This window comes from Cajanus cajan, chromosome 2, assembly GCF_000230855.2.
Source record: "Cajanus cajan strain Asha chromosome 2, NIPB_CcT2T_4, whole genome shotgun sequence".
In the NCBI taxonomy this organism is placed as follows: domain Eukaryota; kingdom Viridiplantae; phylum Streptophyta; class Magnoliopsida; order Fabales; family Fabaceae; genus Cajanus; species Cajanus cajan.
The window spans coordinates 64783695-64801130 of record NC_138518.1 but is presented as its reverse complement, the minus strand read 5'-3'; the positions used below and the strand labels follow the sequence as shown (position 1 = coordinate 64801130).

General features: G+C 27.9%; 1 protein-coding gene across 1 annotated transcript; it reads right to left on the bottom strand.

Annotated features, from left to right (window-relative positions):
- Positions 1 to 6617: 6617 nt before the first annotated feature.
- LOC109805265 (uncharacterized) lies at positions 6618 to 12282 on the bottom strand. Its single transcript, XM_020367287.3, has 5 exons — positions 10240 to 12282; positions 9987 to 10149; positions 8364 to 8527; positions 7418 to 7676; positions 6618 to 7174 (listed from the first exon to the last, which is right to left on the bottom strand). Exons 1-5 carry the CDS (start codon positions 11862 to 11864, stop codon positions 7067 to 7069), a joined length of 2319 nt encoding a protein of 772 aa, XP_020222876.1. The 5' UTR covers positions 11865 to 12282; the 3' UTR covers positions 6618 to 7066.
- Between the last annotated feature and the right edge of the window lie 5154 nt (positions 12283 to 17436).

The following is a 17436-nucleotide window of genomic DNA, read 5'->3' as shown; positions in this document are numbered from 1 at the left end:
TAATCCTTTACATACATATTGTGGTATGAATATCCAAGTACTACTTACATGAATAATCTCATGTTAGTTGACATTTGTGTTTTTTGTACTCAGTTGTTGAGTTGTAGTAAGTGTAGAGGATTGTTAGATCGTTACAATATTGTATTTTCAATGATAATTTATATTCTTAATATCAAGTTTTAGGAAAATGTGTTATTTTCTAAATGAGATTCATGCAATTAAATGATATTAACTCACTTTCTTAATTAGTGTGAATTAATTTTGTTGTTATTTATATTTAGAACTAAATAGAGTATGACCTAGTTGATAATTACTCTATCTGATTTTAAATGATATATTTTCTCTAAACTTATATATAAGCAAAAATAACTAATTTTACATAAATTAAGAAAGTTCATCAGATGCATTTAATTTTCACAATTTCACATAAAATGTACATTACATTGTCTAAAATATCTTTAACCACGTCCATGATAGATAGTATTCTCATTTATTGCAATGGGGTATTTTTGAATTGAAAATATTGAAAAAGTTAACTTGATTGAATTTTTATATATATATATTTTAATTCAAAAAGTTTAAGCATTTTTTTATAATTTTTTTTAATTAAATTTATTTATCTATTATTTCATAATTCTATCAATCAAGTAACGATAATAGTAACGAGGTATTTAGGAAAAGAAGAAAAAAAAGTAATGGCAATGAGGTGGGTTATTTTTTATTTTAAGGATTTGTCAGGGAAATGGTATTAGCGGGAGATAGGATATTGATCTCAGAGGAGGCAAAATGCTTTTCAAATAAATAAAATAATAGGTTTAGACTTTAAATTTTACAAAAATGTTATTAAAAACATTTATTGATTTATTGATGATAAACGCCACAAAATGACCAATAAGGTCGAGACTGACTAGTCCAATAAAATATAAGGTTTAGACAAAATTTGGAAGCCAAATTAAATGTTTACCTTATTAGCTTGAACCAGCAAAATATTGAGAGAAAAAAAATGAGCTTCATATTAGACGGACAAATTGAATCTAAGTTTCTATTTATCAAGCTTGATAATTTTTTTATGGATTTTATACAATATTTAAAAACTAATAAAATAATTAATTTATATTTTTAAGATTTATTTTTTATTAATAAAATATTATTTTAATTAATACTATTTAACTTGATAATCTATTTTGTCCTTTTTGATAAATCTATTAAAAATTTCATAACATGACACAATGAATTTAAGCACATCCATTAAAACTACACAAGTTTTAGAAAATTAAAATTAATTTTTTTTATTAGTCAAACAACAAGTATTATATATAATATGAAAGCATCAGAGGTACTCAATTACATATGCAAAAAGTCACAAAACAAGACTAAATAATAGCCTACTGTAGATTACTTAACTTATACCTCCATAGCTATAATCAGGGAGGACCTTCAACATTAACAAAAATAAAGTACCCTAGTCATAGGATTAATTAGTGTTCAATTCTATTAACAGTCTTTTAGAGAATCAAAACATGAAATAGGATTTGAATACCAATCGTGGATAGAGAAAGTGAATCCTTTACATTTTGCTTTGAAGCAGTGTCAGACTCTAATTTGCATCATCTCCAAAATGTCATTTATATCTTCCTTTTTAGTGTTGAAAATTCAGTCGTTTCTCCACTTCCAAATGTTCCAAATCATGATAAACCAGATTGTATTCCATATTTTGGTTATTTTTTTCTTTTTCCAAATCTCTAAATGATTGGTAAAATGTTGTTTGTCTTGTTCTGGGAGTACCGTTTGTATCCCAAACCAATTGTAACAAAGCTACCAAAGGAGATAGGAGGCACTACACGTAAAAAACAAATGGTCAATGGATTCTGTTTCCTTGTTGTAAAGAACGACCTCTGTTGTTGGTCTGAATGAATAATGCCTCTTTTTTCCAAATTAGTTTTTGTTGCAATCCCATTATTTAAAATTCTCCAGCCCAAGCATGATGTTTTTAGTGGAACTAAGAATGCCTAGAATGTCCTAAAGAATGTTGTGTCTTCAACCTGCCCCTCTTAGAAGAGGTAAAAGTAAGTTAAACTCACTATGTAACTGCTTGAAAGGTGTAAAATCCATCTCCATTTATCTTATTGTTGCTGCTCCATAATAAAAGCTATAAATCTTAAACTGCATGAGTAATATTAACTAAATCAAATTTTAAATAATGTGAAAAGAACTCAATGTTGCGGTGGATTTGCATTACAATATTGTTTATGCCAAGCATAATGTCAGATATACGAATATGATAAAAAAAATATGTTAAAAAAAATGTATATGCATTACCTTGAATTTTTTTTAAGGTTGTCAATATTTTTTTGTGGTATGTTCAGAAGAGTTTTTATATATAAGTATTTGTGAAAGATTTTGAGAAAACTTATAAAAATAGTTCATGTTCATAAGTTGTTTTAAACTTATTTCAATAAATTTTCTAAAATTATTCATAAAAATAATTTTATTTTATTTTATCTTTAATTATAAAATTAACTTATATATAAGTGCTAATTATATTAGCACTTATCCAATAAGTGTTTAAATAAGTTATTTACTTAAACGAATCCAAAATGAATGTTATTATCTTCCGAATCAGTTTCCGAATGATTAAAATATTAGTATCTTTTAATAAATTTATTATAAAATAATATTTAATTTAATATTTTATTGTTTAAAATTTAAATCAGTTTTTTTTTTAATAATTTGGAACAAATTTCGTTATTTTCATTCGGAAGATACAACATTTTTCATCCAGAGTAACAATATATCCTCCAAAAATATATTCTGAATCATACGTCGAATATTAAAATATTAATATTTTTTAATAAATTTATTATAAAATAATTATTTAATTTAATATTTTATAAATTAAATTATTATTTTAATTATTCAGAATGTTTTTCAGAATGTCCCTTCGGACAATCTATCATTTTTCATTGAAGAAATAGGTTTTAGTGATAAAAAAAAATCATTCTTAACTATATTATTTTCCTTAAAATGAGATTTTTAATATAATATAATTTTTTTTAAAGTTTATAAAATATATTTAGTTATTATTCAACTTTTTTAAGAGTGTTATATTTACCATTAATTATCATGAGGAAGTTTAGTAACTTTACACTCAATTACGGTGATAAAATTATTCTCATAAATGAATGTATAGAGTTTTATTGTCATTTATTCATAATTAACATGTTTAATGAATATTTAAAAACATCTTTATTCTCTTCCGTCAAACATGAGGAACTTTTATTCTTATGTCACTTTTTCCATAATGTTGAAACATTATTCCTTGTTTCAAATACTAAATTTAACACAAAATGTCCTTATAACTCCTTAGTAATACAATTGAGAATGAAAAAGGACTTTACACACTAGCATCCAATTTTTCTTGCCTTTTAAATCAACGACAAGAGGTGAAGACATTTTAGTTATCTCGGAGTTGAAATCAAAGACTAAAATCACATGAAAAATATCAAGTTTTTTGTGTGGCTTTGGGAGCATGATGGTACCTTTCAAAATCTTTCCTATATGGCTATATCAAAGGAATATATCAATGATTCCAACTTATTCCCACATTGTTTGTTGGAGGACTTGCACTGTGTTAGGCATTGTCTATTCTCAAGGCAATTATGGGTAGTAATGAGTTTTGATCAACCTGACTTCTACACCCAATAATATCTTGTCCCATAGTGTGTCTAAAGGATGATTTACATATCCCCTTACATGCCCAATTCATAGCATGTTTGTGGCAGGCATGAAGAGCTTGAAACAACCATTATTTTAGTGGACAACATATTTTCCTTGTCAAATCAAGGTTGGTCATAACATTTTATAAGTGTAAAGTAAAATAATAGATAAGACTCTTAATGTGTAAGTAATCTAAAGTATAAATTTATATTTGATATAGAAATAGACACATAATATAAAAAAAAATGATAGTTTATTTTTTATAAAGAGATATAATTTTTTTCATCACATCAATTCTTATAAATAAAATAATATCTCTAGTCGTAACTTTATGTTCAAGATGAAATCAAACTCTAATCCTTAATTAAAGAGTATACAAATGTCAAATCACTTGAGCAACTAACAACTTTTAATAATGATAAATTTTTACTTTGTAAAAAATACTTCTTTACTAATAAATACATACAAATACAAAATATATATTATGTGTCAATAGATATTTAATTTCTTTATTTTTTGGTAAAATTTAAATTGTTTAATTATTAATCATTAGTCTTGGTCATCGTATCTCAAAAGTCAAAATCACCTTCACATCAATCTTTCATCAATTCTAGTTCATGCTTGAAATTTTAAGGACATTTTGATAGTCTATTATTCTTTAACTACTTCTTCACCTAGTATTAGTTATTGGATATTCACTAGCATAAAAACTTTGTCAAACCTATTGGTATTATCCTAAACATAGATGGTAGTTCAATAAGTAAACGAAATCTACCTGATTTTTAGGATCTGATTATTAGTCACTATGATGGAGCTTAAATAGTTAGTTTTTGCATCTTTGTCGGTCACACAACTAATTTACACGCTAAATTGCATGGTTTCTATTTGACAAATTCCTTGCATGCTAATTCATGTCTAATTCCTAATTAAGACAACTTCTCCATCCACAAATATGATATGTTAGTGCATTCTAAGACAAACTAGCTTGATTGTGTATGAACATCTATACTTCTATACTAATAACAAATTAAGGGATTACTCCACTAGGTGTTTACTTTTACTTTTTCTATTTTATCTTTAATAACAACACAATCTCTTATAACTACGGAAACTATTAGGAAATGATTGTTATTCTCAATTTTTAATAAGGATACAAAGTGATTTTTTTTTTCATTAGTAATATATTTATATTTATATTAATATTAATGGGGGATGTTTCATAGGAGGGTTATTTTGTTCTTAATTGAGGTTGTTATCTTTTTCTTTTCTTATCTTAAATAACAAAAAAACTATAACAATGAGAAAATTTTGTACGAACCATGATCCAATAAAGTAGATGATTTTTACTCTATTAGTTAATTAAAATCTATTACGGTATGTAAATTTACTAACTTTTATAATAACTATATTAAGAATTATATGTTTTTAATGATTTCATATTGGTTAATGATATGTTTTTTTTACATTAACATAATATAATTGTATTAACAAAATTATTTTTTAAACTCTTAAGATAATTGGATTATCAAATAAAAGACACAGTAAAAGTGAGCGTGGCGTGAAGAGTGAAGGGTACTCATTCATGTGTTAGTAATTTGCATTTCTATTTCTTGAAGGAACGGAAAAGGCATGCGTTTAGAAAGGACCGCTCTTGTCCTGTCCCATACATTTCCTTAAAAATCTCTCTTCCATGTACGTATGACGTGGAATAATTAATTTGTTCTATATTTAAAGAGAGATATAATATAATTTAATATTTCGTTTATAGTTGATAACGCAATTACTTTTGTTCAAGCTGTTATGACGTTGTCGTGTATCCTAACCTTGATGGAAATCTACCACCATTACGTAATGTAACCTATCAGCTAATAGTGGAACCATATTTTCTTACCAAGAAAAAAATAATAGAGGGAGCAAAATTTAGGTAGGTTCACAAATTTCCCAACATTGAGAAAGCAAAACAAAAATCTTTCATTATTTTATTAAAAAAAAACCAGTGTATTAGGTACTAGTATCTCGAACATGAGCATTTTTAATTTAGGTGAAAATTTATAATGGAATCAGAAGAAAAATGTTTAAAAAATTAAGATAGTATTAACATAATTAATCTACTCCTTGTTTATAAATTTTGATACGAACGTGACTCTTATTCTTCTCATTCTTTCAATCTTTTGTTTCTTTTATCTGTTTAAATGTACGTTTTACATTTTTTTATTATTAAAAAATATTTTTGTCAAACACTAAATAGATGAAGTAAACATTTCCTTTTAATTTGAATTTTTTTTTGTATTCGCAAGAGTCATATCCCTGATTAATTACTTGGTTAAGTTATGTGAGTCATTTGTCACTAAAGTCCATCCAAGTTAATGTTTTACATATTACTCTTCTAATTCTTATTAGTAAAAAAAAATTTTAAAAAAAGAAGGTAATAATAAAAAATATCCAATCTTCTGTATTTTAAAGCTGCTGGCCCATGGCCATATATGATTAGAGGGAGGATTATGATTTACACAGCCTAATTAAAGAAATAACCGGATGCATAGTTTGTTTTTTAGAGTAACGATCTAGGCATGGCCCCTCAGGATGTGGTAGAACTATTACCCCCTTAATCTTTAATAACAAATTAAATTTTCAATAAGCCCCAAAATGTTGTTTCAATAAAAGGTTTAGGTGCGTCCCTTTAATTTTTAGCCGAAAAGCCGCCCTACCCTTTTAAAATAGATTGTTTGAAAGAACTAACGGTTGAGATTTTAATAAACTCTCAAGTGATTATATACATATAATCACATTTTTATCATTAATTTCTTAATGAACTGTTATTGTTTTATACTTTGCTTCTAAAGTGCAGAGTGCATTTTAGAGAGACTGAGGCATGTTTTAAAATTTTAAAATCATGAACAAAACGGGAACAATAATAATAAATTTAAATACAATGATGGATCAAGAATCATTCACTCCCCTGCCCCTAGAACAAAGGACGTTATTCTGGATGAGTGTAAGATAAAGGCTATTCGGAAAGTTTCCTCGTAGTATTATACAATAAAAGCAAAAAACTAAAGTTCTATACACTGTACATTCTCACACAGTGAGAATAGCATAATTAACATGATAACAACATCCAATAAGTTGAAATACAAGAAATAGTACATGCAAAGATCCAAAACGTGAGCAAAATTCCTTCCCCTTTTTCCATAATTAGCTGAGCAGATGGAAAGGCACATAAACAGACCAACTCCCTTGCATGGTTATCAGCATTTCAAATTACAGTTAAATAACCATCCAAAACATACAAACCGTTCCTTTGACACAGAACAAGAACACTTCTTGCACAAGGGAAGAAGAATATACATTATTTCTTCAAAAGCTTTTGAGAGAAAATCTTCTTGGAATACGGGCTGTTTCGAGAGATGGCTTTGTGGGACTCGATTGCTTCAACTAGTACATTGTGCACGGGGCCCTAGTTTAGAAGGAAAAGAAAAAGAAAAAAAAATCTCAAATATGAGTACAAAATCTTTCATTGATGAAGTCCATAAACAGCTAAAATGAGTACAAAAATTATATGCACTTTGTAGTATCACTATATGACAGCAACTTTTGGCTAAAAAGATAATGTCATGACAAGATTTTGAACTGATTATTCTGTCAGGGGTTCATGAAAAGTGAAAAGGAAAAAGGAAAATATGGTGGGAATGTTACAAACCTCAGAATGCCGAATAGCTGATTGAACAACATAGTTTGCATGTGGATCTTGAAGCAAGTGTTCAAAGTGAGGAGTGGAGAGCAGTTCAAGAATGACTCTTGAACGATTCTCATCATTGAATACAGCAAGACATTTTTCAACCACATGACTACCAAACTTCTGTCTTGACAGGTGCACATAGTTGCCTTCAAATTGCGACCTTATGCATGTGGTGGCAGATGGAATCTTTAAGTCCAAGATAAATTGAACAACATAATTTCTGCAGCAGGCAACAAGGAGAGAGATGAAAGGGTAGAAAAATCAAAGAGGTAGGTGGAGGCAGCATTTATGTCATAGATCCAAAGTACACATAATTGCTAGATATCACAAGTAGATCAACACCAAATTGTTTTCCTAAACTGATCAACAGGCTTGAATAGTTAATGTGAATCACATGCAAAGAGAAGCAAAATGTGAACAGAAAGAAGTCTGTTCATAATCCATAGAGAAAAAGGCTCACAGTTGTTTTGACTTTTGAGTGCTTTGTACTACCATCTGAGTTAAGGAATTCCACAAACTGAGATGTTAAAACTGGTATAATAACATGAGTTTCAGTTTGAACTTTATTAAAAAAAATTACTCCGTCATTTATATCCGGTAATTAATAACAATTTTGTTTCCTAGTGTACTATTCACTTTTTCATAGATCTGACAATGATCATATGTATAAGGAGAAAATGTAAAACAACAGATATAGTGTGGCCACCACATTTTCCAGTCCCCACTAGACTTGGCCGCCAGTAAAATGGGTTAAAATTGTTTATACAAATTGCCAAAGACATTTGACTACAACTAAGATTAACAAAAAAGAGAAAACATGTTTGTGGTGGAAAAGTAGATATTCTAACCAAAAAAAGAACTGGTGAAAGGAACTTTGTGTATAAACTATTATGTTTCCAATAGTTACCCATATTGATCTTGAGCTAGCAGAAGTGCATTAGCACATATTTCTGCTATCAGTTTTTTTCGATACTCCCCACTTGAATGGCCGATGCATCTTTGCAGAACACAACACCCGTGTTGGTGAGTTGCAATGTCAACACAATACTTTGCAGCAGCAACAAATATAAACTGCACAATGCAAATGACAGGGAAATTGTAACTTCTGCAAGGAAACATCAATCTTTGCAAATTTGTTCTACATTTCATCACACTCAAATCATGATTCAAGTTAAGCACAAAAAGTAAATTTGCCACACCAAAATGGAGACCACTTCAATCATAGTTCACAAGCACTCTATCCCATATCATTACAAGCTTATTTCATTTTGTTCATTGGTCCCTATTCTATAATATTGGTTCACTTTAATAATCCTGTATATATTAATTTCACAATGGAAGTAAAGGCCCATATTCTATAATATTGGTCCCTATTCTATAATAGTAGCTCACTTTAATAATCCTGTGTATATTAATTTTACAATGAAAGTAAACGCCATCCTAAATGTAGTTTTCTAATTTTTAAAAATTAACTAATAGACATATGTACTATGATTCTCTAGGTGTTGAATTCATAACCCTTCACAAGCAAAGCAATGTATATCTAGGAAATAGTAGTTAGAATGGTGTTTGTTTTATACATCATTGATCAATTCAATCTTTTTCTAAGCAGAAAGGGAATCTTAAAGCAACACAAAACATTTATATAAATTTAAATTCATTATTAGTCTTGGTGATAAAACTTGAAGAACATTTAACAAATTTAGTCCACAGAACAAAAATAATTCATACTTTGGTAGCTTAGAAATTGCAAGCATAGCATGTTCAATATATGATGGCAAAAGCATGTCTTTCACATAATAACATTTAAAGCGCCATTATTATCATAAAATAAATGTCTATCAACTTTGCATGTTGATATAAAGTGCATTGTATGATATTAGTGTATCAGTCACTTCTGTTCTGTGCACAAAGGGAGGAAGTGAACTTCGTGACTAGAAATAAATCATTTCATACACATAAGCATCACAATATCTGAATTGGGGAACCTGGCTCTACTGTCAATAAATAATATTCAGACAAAATCACAGTATAGCTGAAGATATGATTCTAATTTTTCATTTGAGAATTATATATGTAGGAAGAGCAAAGTTAAACAAAGGCTTAAACAATTTAGCCAAGCTACCATGTCTACATGCCAAACCGAGTAAAACATGCCCTTAGATGCTTCCTTGAAATAAATCAGAATAAAAAGCCTTCCAATACACCAAACCAATGACTTAACAAGTTTTTGTTAATAGCAATAAATGAAAGTTTACTACCAAGGTGCAATAAGATTGAAATGTAGAGGTTAGAACATAAAAATAGAATGTTACACGTTAAGGAAGAGGAACTTACAGAATAAAATGAATCTTTAAGAAAACAATGAAGTGCTATTTCACATGAGATGATCAGTTATCACTGATTTAAAAGTTTATAAAACATAAACAAGAATGAAATAAGCACAAAAATTTATATTCTCTCATAACGATATCATATAAAAGATTATTATCCAATCTATAAACTTTGCTGAGAAAGATACAAATCATGCCTTGTTATCTTCATTGCTTAAGCATAGCAAACAACGCTGAACCACATGGTTTCCATTTAGATCTTTGATGAGAGCCAAGAATCCTGGTTCAAGAGCTGATATAGCTAATGAAATTTGCGGCCTAGTTTTGAGAGTCTCAATTAGCTTCTGTACCACACGAGTGCTGATAAAAGAAAAATGTAAACAAGTCATGTCAAATTCAATAAAAGACAACTACATAATATTGCAATAGGTTCACAAGTTGTGGCATTACCCATGAGTGTTTAAAGAGATTCTGACAAGCTGGCCTGGTTCTTGAGTAATTATTAGTAGAATTTGCATCCTCTGTTCTTCATTGCATACATCCAATAACTTCTGCATAAGGTAATTTCCAAAAGGATTCATCATAAGTTCCACTACATGATCAATGATCTCATTAAATATCACTTGAACATCTTCCGGTGTGCCCTCGTCAAACATTTTTTGCAAGAACCTACAGCCATGCTGATCTTTGGCCATTAAATATATATACCCTTGAGCTTCAGCAAGGGAACTATACTTGGGTATCAAAGGAAAGGAGCAAGCTATCCTGGAACTCCTAGGATTTTCAAAAGTTCCTACAACATGGTATGGCTCATCTATCTCTGTTCTCTTCATATGCTTAGCAAAGCCAGTTTCTCGCACTGCAGCCTTACTATGATATATAGAATGATCCGAACCTCTACTAGCAACATAATTTAAACCTTCACCTTGTATGATGAAGCTCCCCTCACTTGCAATAGCATCTATATTTCCTTGTGGGATTCTAGCATTTGAAAGAGGCACAGCTCTTGCATTATTAGGCTGAGAATGGCTATAATGCTGTAAATCATGAACACCCAAATAAGGTCTTAAATTAATACACTGGGAAGAGCTAAGCAATCTTGACATGCCTGTTTCTTCAGTTACATTCATTCTATTTTTCTGTGCATAAAGTAAAGCATCAACCACCGGATTTCTGCTCAACGAAGCAGTATGTTCTGGTGGCTGACTTCGACTTCCTCCACAATAGTAGTTGTTTATCATCTGCCTTGTATGATGACAAGGAGACTCCATTGAGCCACTAAAGTCATTTAATTGAGAAAGCATTGTCTCAGGCCTTTTGGCACACTGTCTTGATCCAAATAAATTAGCCATTCTATAGTCTCGGGTGAACCCGGACAATGCGGAATTCATTTCACCATCATGATTTACAGGACTCCATGGAAGGGGGGATTGGACCCCAACACAATCCAAAGAGCCTTTCTTGAAAGTGTAATGACCCCCATGTTTGTAAATGTTGCTTGGACCATTTCCACTGAAGGAACATTCAGGAAATGGCATCCTATTCATGGCCATTGCAGCATTATTGAAATTACAAGGGCTCTCTTGTTGATTACTGATGTACATTTGGCTCAAATTGGCACACAGGCCAAGTTCATCAACAAAACCTCCATTCACATTGTTGATAGAAGTTGAATCAGGTGTTGTGAAACGGTTATTAGGGTGAGAAGAACCCCCAGAAGGCATGGTGGATTTAAGATCCTCTAATGGAGGAGGGGTTGGTGATCCAGTGTCAGACAAGGCATGGCCAGAAGAGAACAAGCTGGAGGAAGAGCCATCAGATTGCAGGGAAAAGCCACTGACAGGGGATGAGGCACACGGATACTGAATCTGAGTGAAGGGGTCATCATCATACACACCACACATTCCATGAGACACAAGAGAACCATGATCATCACCATGAACATGACCATGACCATGACCATGATGAACATGTGATTTCCCATGGTAAAGATTGTGTGATGTTGCCTGAGGGATCTCATTCAGCAACATCTCAAGCTCCTCAAGCCCCCCATCGTCCTTCACATTCTCGACCATCTCAACGCGTTCACACGCCAACAAACAAACAAGAAGGGGGAAAAAAAGGATAAAAAGAGAATTTTTAAAACAACAACAAAGGAAACTCACGCAGAGCAATCAGATGAGTCTATGAATGAGAAAACCCATTTGAGATACTGATTCAAAGAGAGTGAAAAACAAAAGGGCGTGAGAGATTAGGAGTGATTGGCCATCTGGGTCGGGCTCAGTGGTTGGAAAAACCGGGAAAGTTGGGTCCTTTATGAAGAGAATTGGAATTGCATTTGCATTTGCATTTGGAGAAAATCATAAGGGTGAATGTGTGAGGGGAGTTGGTGAAGCATGCAAATATTGAAGATTTACATGCGGTCACTGGGAACCGTAGGCGTACACACTCAGCGTAGTCTCACAGGCCATTAAAGCTGAAGCAAGAACAGACGCTACGGGTTTTCCATATTTATATAGAGAGAGAATTTAATTCGATTATATTTTTAGTATAAAATTCGTGAATTATTCACGGTCTTTATCGTAATTACTTTTAAATTTAAATACTATATTTTAAGTATTTTTTAATTAGTTTTTAGGATAATTTCTTTTCATAATATAATGGTATCTTAATATATGTAATACAGTAATAATATTTATATATATAACTAAAATTTATACAACACAAAAAAAAAAATATAACTAAAATTTATAATAAAACATATACAATAAAATTTTATATAAATAAATAATTAAAAAAAATTATATTTTAGATTTTTCATAAGTAATTTATATTCTTGTATAATATTATTTTTTATTAATTTATTGATAATTTATTTTTAAAATATTAAAATTTATAAATAATTATTATAAATAAAAATTAGATTAAAAAAATAAAAAAATTCTAAATATTTTTTCATTAAAAAACCTTAAAGATAATCTCTTGTTAAATAGAGATTCGTGTTTAATATATATATGACTTCATTTGTTTTTAAAAAAATATTAAAATCTAAATTCATAAGTAATTATGATAAATAAAATTTAAATTAGATAAAAAAAATTCTTAAAAAGTTATCGTCTAACAAAATTTTTAAAAAATACTCTTGTATTAAATAAAAATTTATGTTTAATATATAAAATTGAGTACCTTAAATAATTTTTATATCATTAATTATTTAGAAATTATTTTAAATATAGTTTTTAACATAATTACTGTAAAATTTAATAATTTTAAATTATATGATAATTCATAAATAAATTATTTTACATTATCATCAATTTTTTCAATTAAATTTATTACATGTTATTTTGATTTTCTTAAAACACATGAAAAGGTGTACTTCACTGATACAATATGTACCAAATTATATATATAAAGAATATTTTTTTTCGTGTTACTTAAAAAAAATTAGGCTTAAATGTGATTTTGGTTTTTTAAGTGTCATATTTATATAATTTTAATTTTTTAAGTTATAAATAAATAATTTTAGTCTCTAAAGTATTATAATTATGCGATTTTGATAACTCAATTCTTAATTTAATAATTTTAGTTTTTCAAGTATCACAATTATGTGATTTTAGACCCTTCTATTAAAAATTTAATAATTTTTATTGATATAGTATGATATGTATCAATTTTGTAATTAACTTTTTTTCTAATATATTTATCTTATGTAATATTAATAAGAAAATTTAGTGTTTCTATTAAAAAGTGAGTAGTTGTTATTTTTAAAAAGAACAATTATTTTTATATATATATTTTCCCTATTTCATATTTAAATATAAATTGGTAGAAGAAAATAAAATACAATACAAGGATATAATTTTCCTTGAAAAGTGGATACATATCCCATTTATATATTGTTATAGATATTTATATTATTGTAAAAGCATATTACTATATATTAATTTATATTTATGAAAGTATTAATATTTATAAATATATAATAGTACTGTTATTAATTTATCATAAATATTATAATACTAATATATATATATATATATATATATATATATATAATGTAATAAATGAATGAAACTATAATATATTTTTTTTTTACATATAACATGTGTAATTTAAATGAGTCACCAATCTTACAATTCTAAAACATTATATATAATATTATATATATATATATATATATATATATATTGTAGTTTTAAAATTATTTAGATTTTTACTAGGAGTGAATAAAATCATACAAATATAAGTTTTGAAAGATTAAAATTGTTCAATTAAAATTTAGGAAAAAAATTATACAATTACGATATTTAATGTAATGACCTGACAAGTTACTACATTTAGTATGGTACAGTTACTACATAGTAAAAAAATAAAGAATTTCACTTCATAAAGATTCTCATGTAACAATATCTAGAAATTCATGCTATAAATATATGTATAAGGTGCAAAAACATAGCAGTCTATACCAATTTTAATTAAAAAAACATAAAGTCCCTTATGGATTTACAATAATATATTATGCATATCTACAAACATACATGATACATCAAAGTAAAAAATACTGATAAAAAAAACCCTAAATTCGATCAAGCGCTTCTATACAAAATACTATATTAAAATAGTATAATAAAAACAAAGTCATTTCTAGCATGATTGTCTACCAAGTCTACCCTACAACCTAATTATGTTATAATCTCATGTCAAATATGATCATTGCATTCTAACAATATGAAAAAGTAAGGGTAAGTTTGTGAAAAAAACAACATAATGATAAAATAAGGTAGTAAAAACTTCAACAAATATAATCAATTTAAAGCTTCCAACTTGAAACCTTATCACAACTTTAACATTAGTCATCACTTACAACATACACACCATTTTCAACATAAACAACTTCAATCACAACGAAGCAATTTAAACAACTAATGTATCTTCACGTATATTAACTTATGGAAATCTCTTATAATTGAGGCGAACAAGCTAAGTGACTTGACCCTACTAAACTACAACATCTGACATGTCTTCTCTAAGTCAAATATTGGCAATACTTATTTTAGTTTTACCACTTAAACTAAAAAAGTTCAGTACTATAAACACTATACCCTCTAAGATTGTTCTCGGGTGAATAAGATCAACTCAAGTCATTTTAACTTATAAACACTCGTGGCTTTTGAGGTTGTTGTCACCACCACCATAATGACAATGGTCATGTGACAAGAATGACAACGATGAAATTGATGTAATAAAGACAAAGGTGACAACAATGATTATTAAGAGTGGTAGTAGTTATAATAGTGATAATGACGACAATGATAATTATGATTTGTAATAGAGTTGAGAATTGTGATTGATATCAAATTTTGGATTAAAAAAATGGATAGATAAGAATTAATGTCAAAGTTTAATTTGATACCTTAATATCATTTAAACCTATTTCCGACACACATACATATATATATATATATATATATATATATATATATATAAGGAGGGATCCACTTATTCAAAAAATAAGTTTACCTATAGTTACTTTACTCAATAACTTATATTCTACAATCAAATTTTAATAATTCAATCGTTGAATTTAAAATTTGTAATATATAGATTAAGTCTATAATTTTTTTTAAATTTAAAAGTATTAAATTACATTTCATTAATTCAAATCAACGTATAAAATATTTTTATTATTATTCATTAATTTAAATTAATAAAACAAAGTATTAAATTATTTTTTTAAAATTTATAAACATAATCTATGCATTAAGAACATTCAATTCAATAGTTAGATCATTAAAATTTGATGTAAAACATAAATTATTGAGTGAAATAAATACAATTAAACTTACATTTAGAGTAAGTGAATTCCTCCTTTAAGATAAAAGGGATGGAGGGAGGAGGAGAGATACACGAGCAAAAAAATAAATACCTAAAAATAAATGTTATCAACAACATTATTTATAAATTTAAAAAAATTAATTTTAAGAATATTTGTATTTAAATTTAAGATTAATTTTAATTTCTTCCTTCAACTTATATCTATTTAATTTGATTAGCGGGCATGCATTTAAGAGGCCGTATGTTGAACAATAAATGTTATATACATGATTTTTTTGTAAATTGTGAAAAATAGTCAAATTTAAGCAAAAGCTGGACAATTGCATTTAAATTTTAGATTAGTTTTAATGTCTTCTTTCAACTTATTTTTATTTTATTTTAACTTCTTTTTATCACATTACTCATTTCATTAAAACAAAGTAAAACAAGTCAAAATCTCACACACACAAAAAAAAAAAAAAAAAAAAACTAGGCTTATCGTAAAAGAGAATTGGGTCATATGGACCACTTTATTTTTTCTATATAGGTCATGAAACTCATTAAATTTCAAGGTAATAGTCATGCCTTTTTTGCTAGAACAATAGTTACGCGTTAATGGCAAGAAAAAAACTGTTACCAAATTATAAAGAACAACTAAATGTTTGAAGCAAAAGAAATTATGAAAGAAATATTCAAATTAATGTCTTTCGTTTTAACTAATAAAGTCACAAAAAAAATTTTTAATGTTACTCATCATTTAGTATTTTTTATTATCTATATACTAATAAAGTCAATTGTTTTACTATCACAATTTTTTATTATCATCATTTAGTATTTTTTTAACGTTTAAACTAAACATAAATTATAGTAACAAGTTCAACTTAAGCAAACACTGGAAATCACACCTCATCAACTTAGATACACCACTATTGGAACAGAAATTTACAGTTCAACAACTTCATATATAAAAAGATTCACTTACTTCAAGAATAAGTCTTAGTAGATTACTTCACACAATAATTCATTTTATACATCAAAATTCAACGATTGGACTATTAAATTGCAAGTTCTTAATGTGCAGATCAAGTCTACAGATTTTTTTAAAAATTTGAAAATTATATAATACTTCATTATATAAATTCAAATCAACATATAAAATGTTTTTAAGATTATCTGTCAATTTGAATTAATTAAACGAGGAATCAGATGATTTTCAACTTTTTTATTTTTTTTAGACTTGGTATATCATTAAGAACTTTAAATTTAATGGTTAGATTATTGAAATTTGATTTAGAATATGAGTTATTAAGTGGAGTAAGTGAAACACAAGACAACTCAACAACATCATGAACAACTTACATAACACATTGTACAACTCAACATCTTTATGTGTCATCATGCATTTCCACTTAGGAGATATCCTACAACATAGGTGAGTAATTTAAGTGTTTGATCATATCGAACTAACAACACAAAAAGACCTTTTTTCTCTAGGTCATACAACACAACTTGGGTGTGAACCTACTAGTACTCTAGTATGCATCAACTAAGCCTTCAAATATTGTGTACCCTTCTAACACTTAGTTAGGAACAACTTTTATGCATACTGTATCAACTAAGAACCTAAAGAAGATAATTAAGCATGCATCAACTAAGCCTCCAAATATAATTTGGCCTTACTCTCATACTATATCAACTAAGAACCTATAGAAGATAACTCTTAAAACAACTGTCAACTTCAAAAGTCAACTCTCTCACTAAAGGATTTTTATCTTTTTTGAACTCTTAAAGCGCTATAACTCAAATCCTTACAATAGGATCTTTTACCAC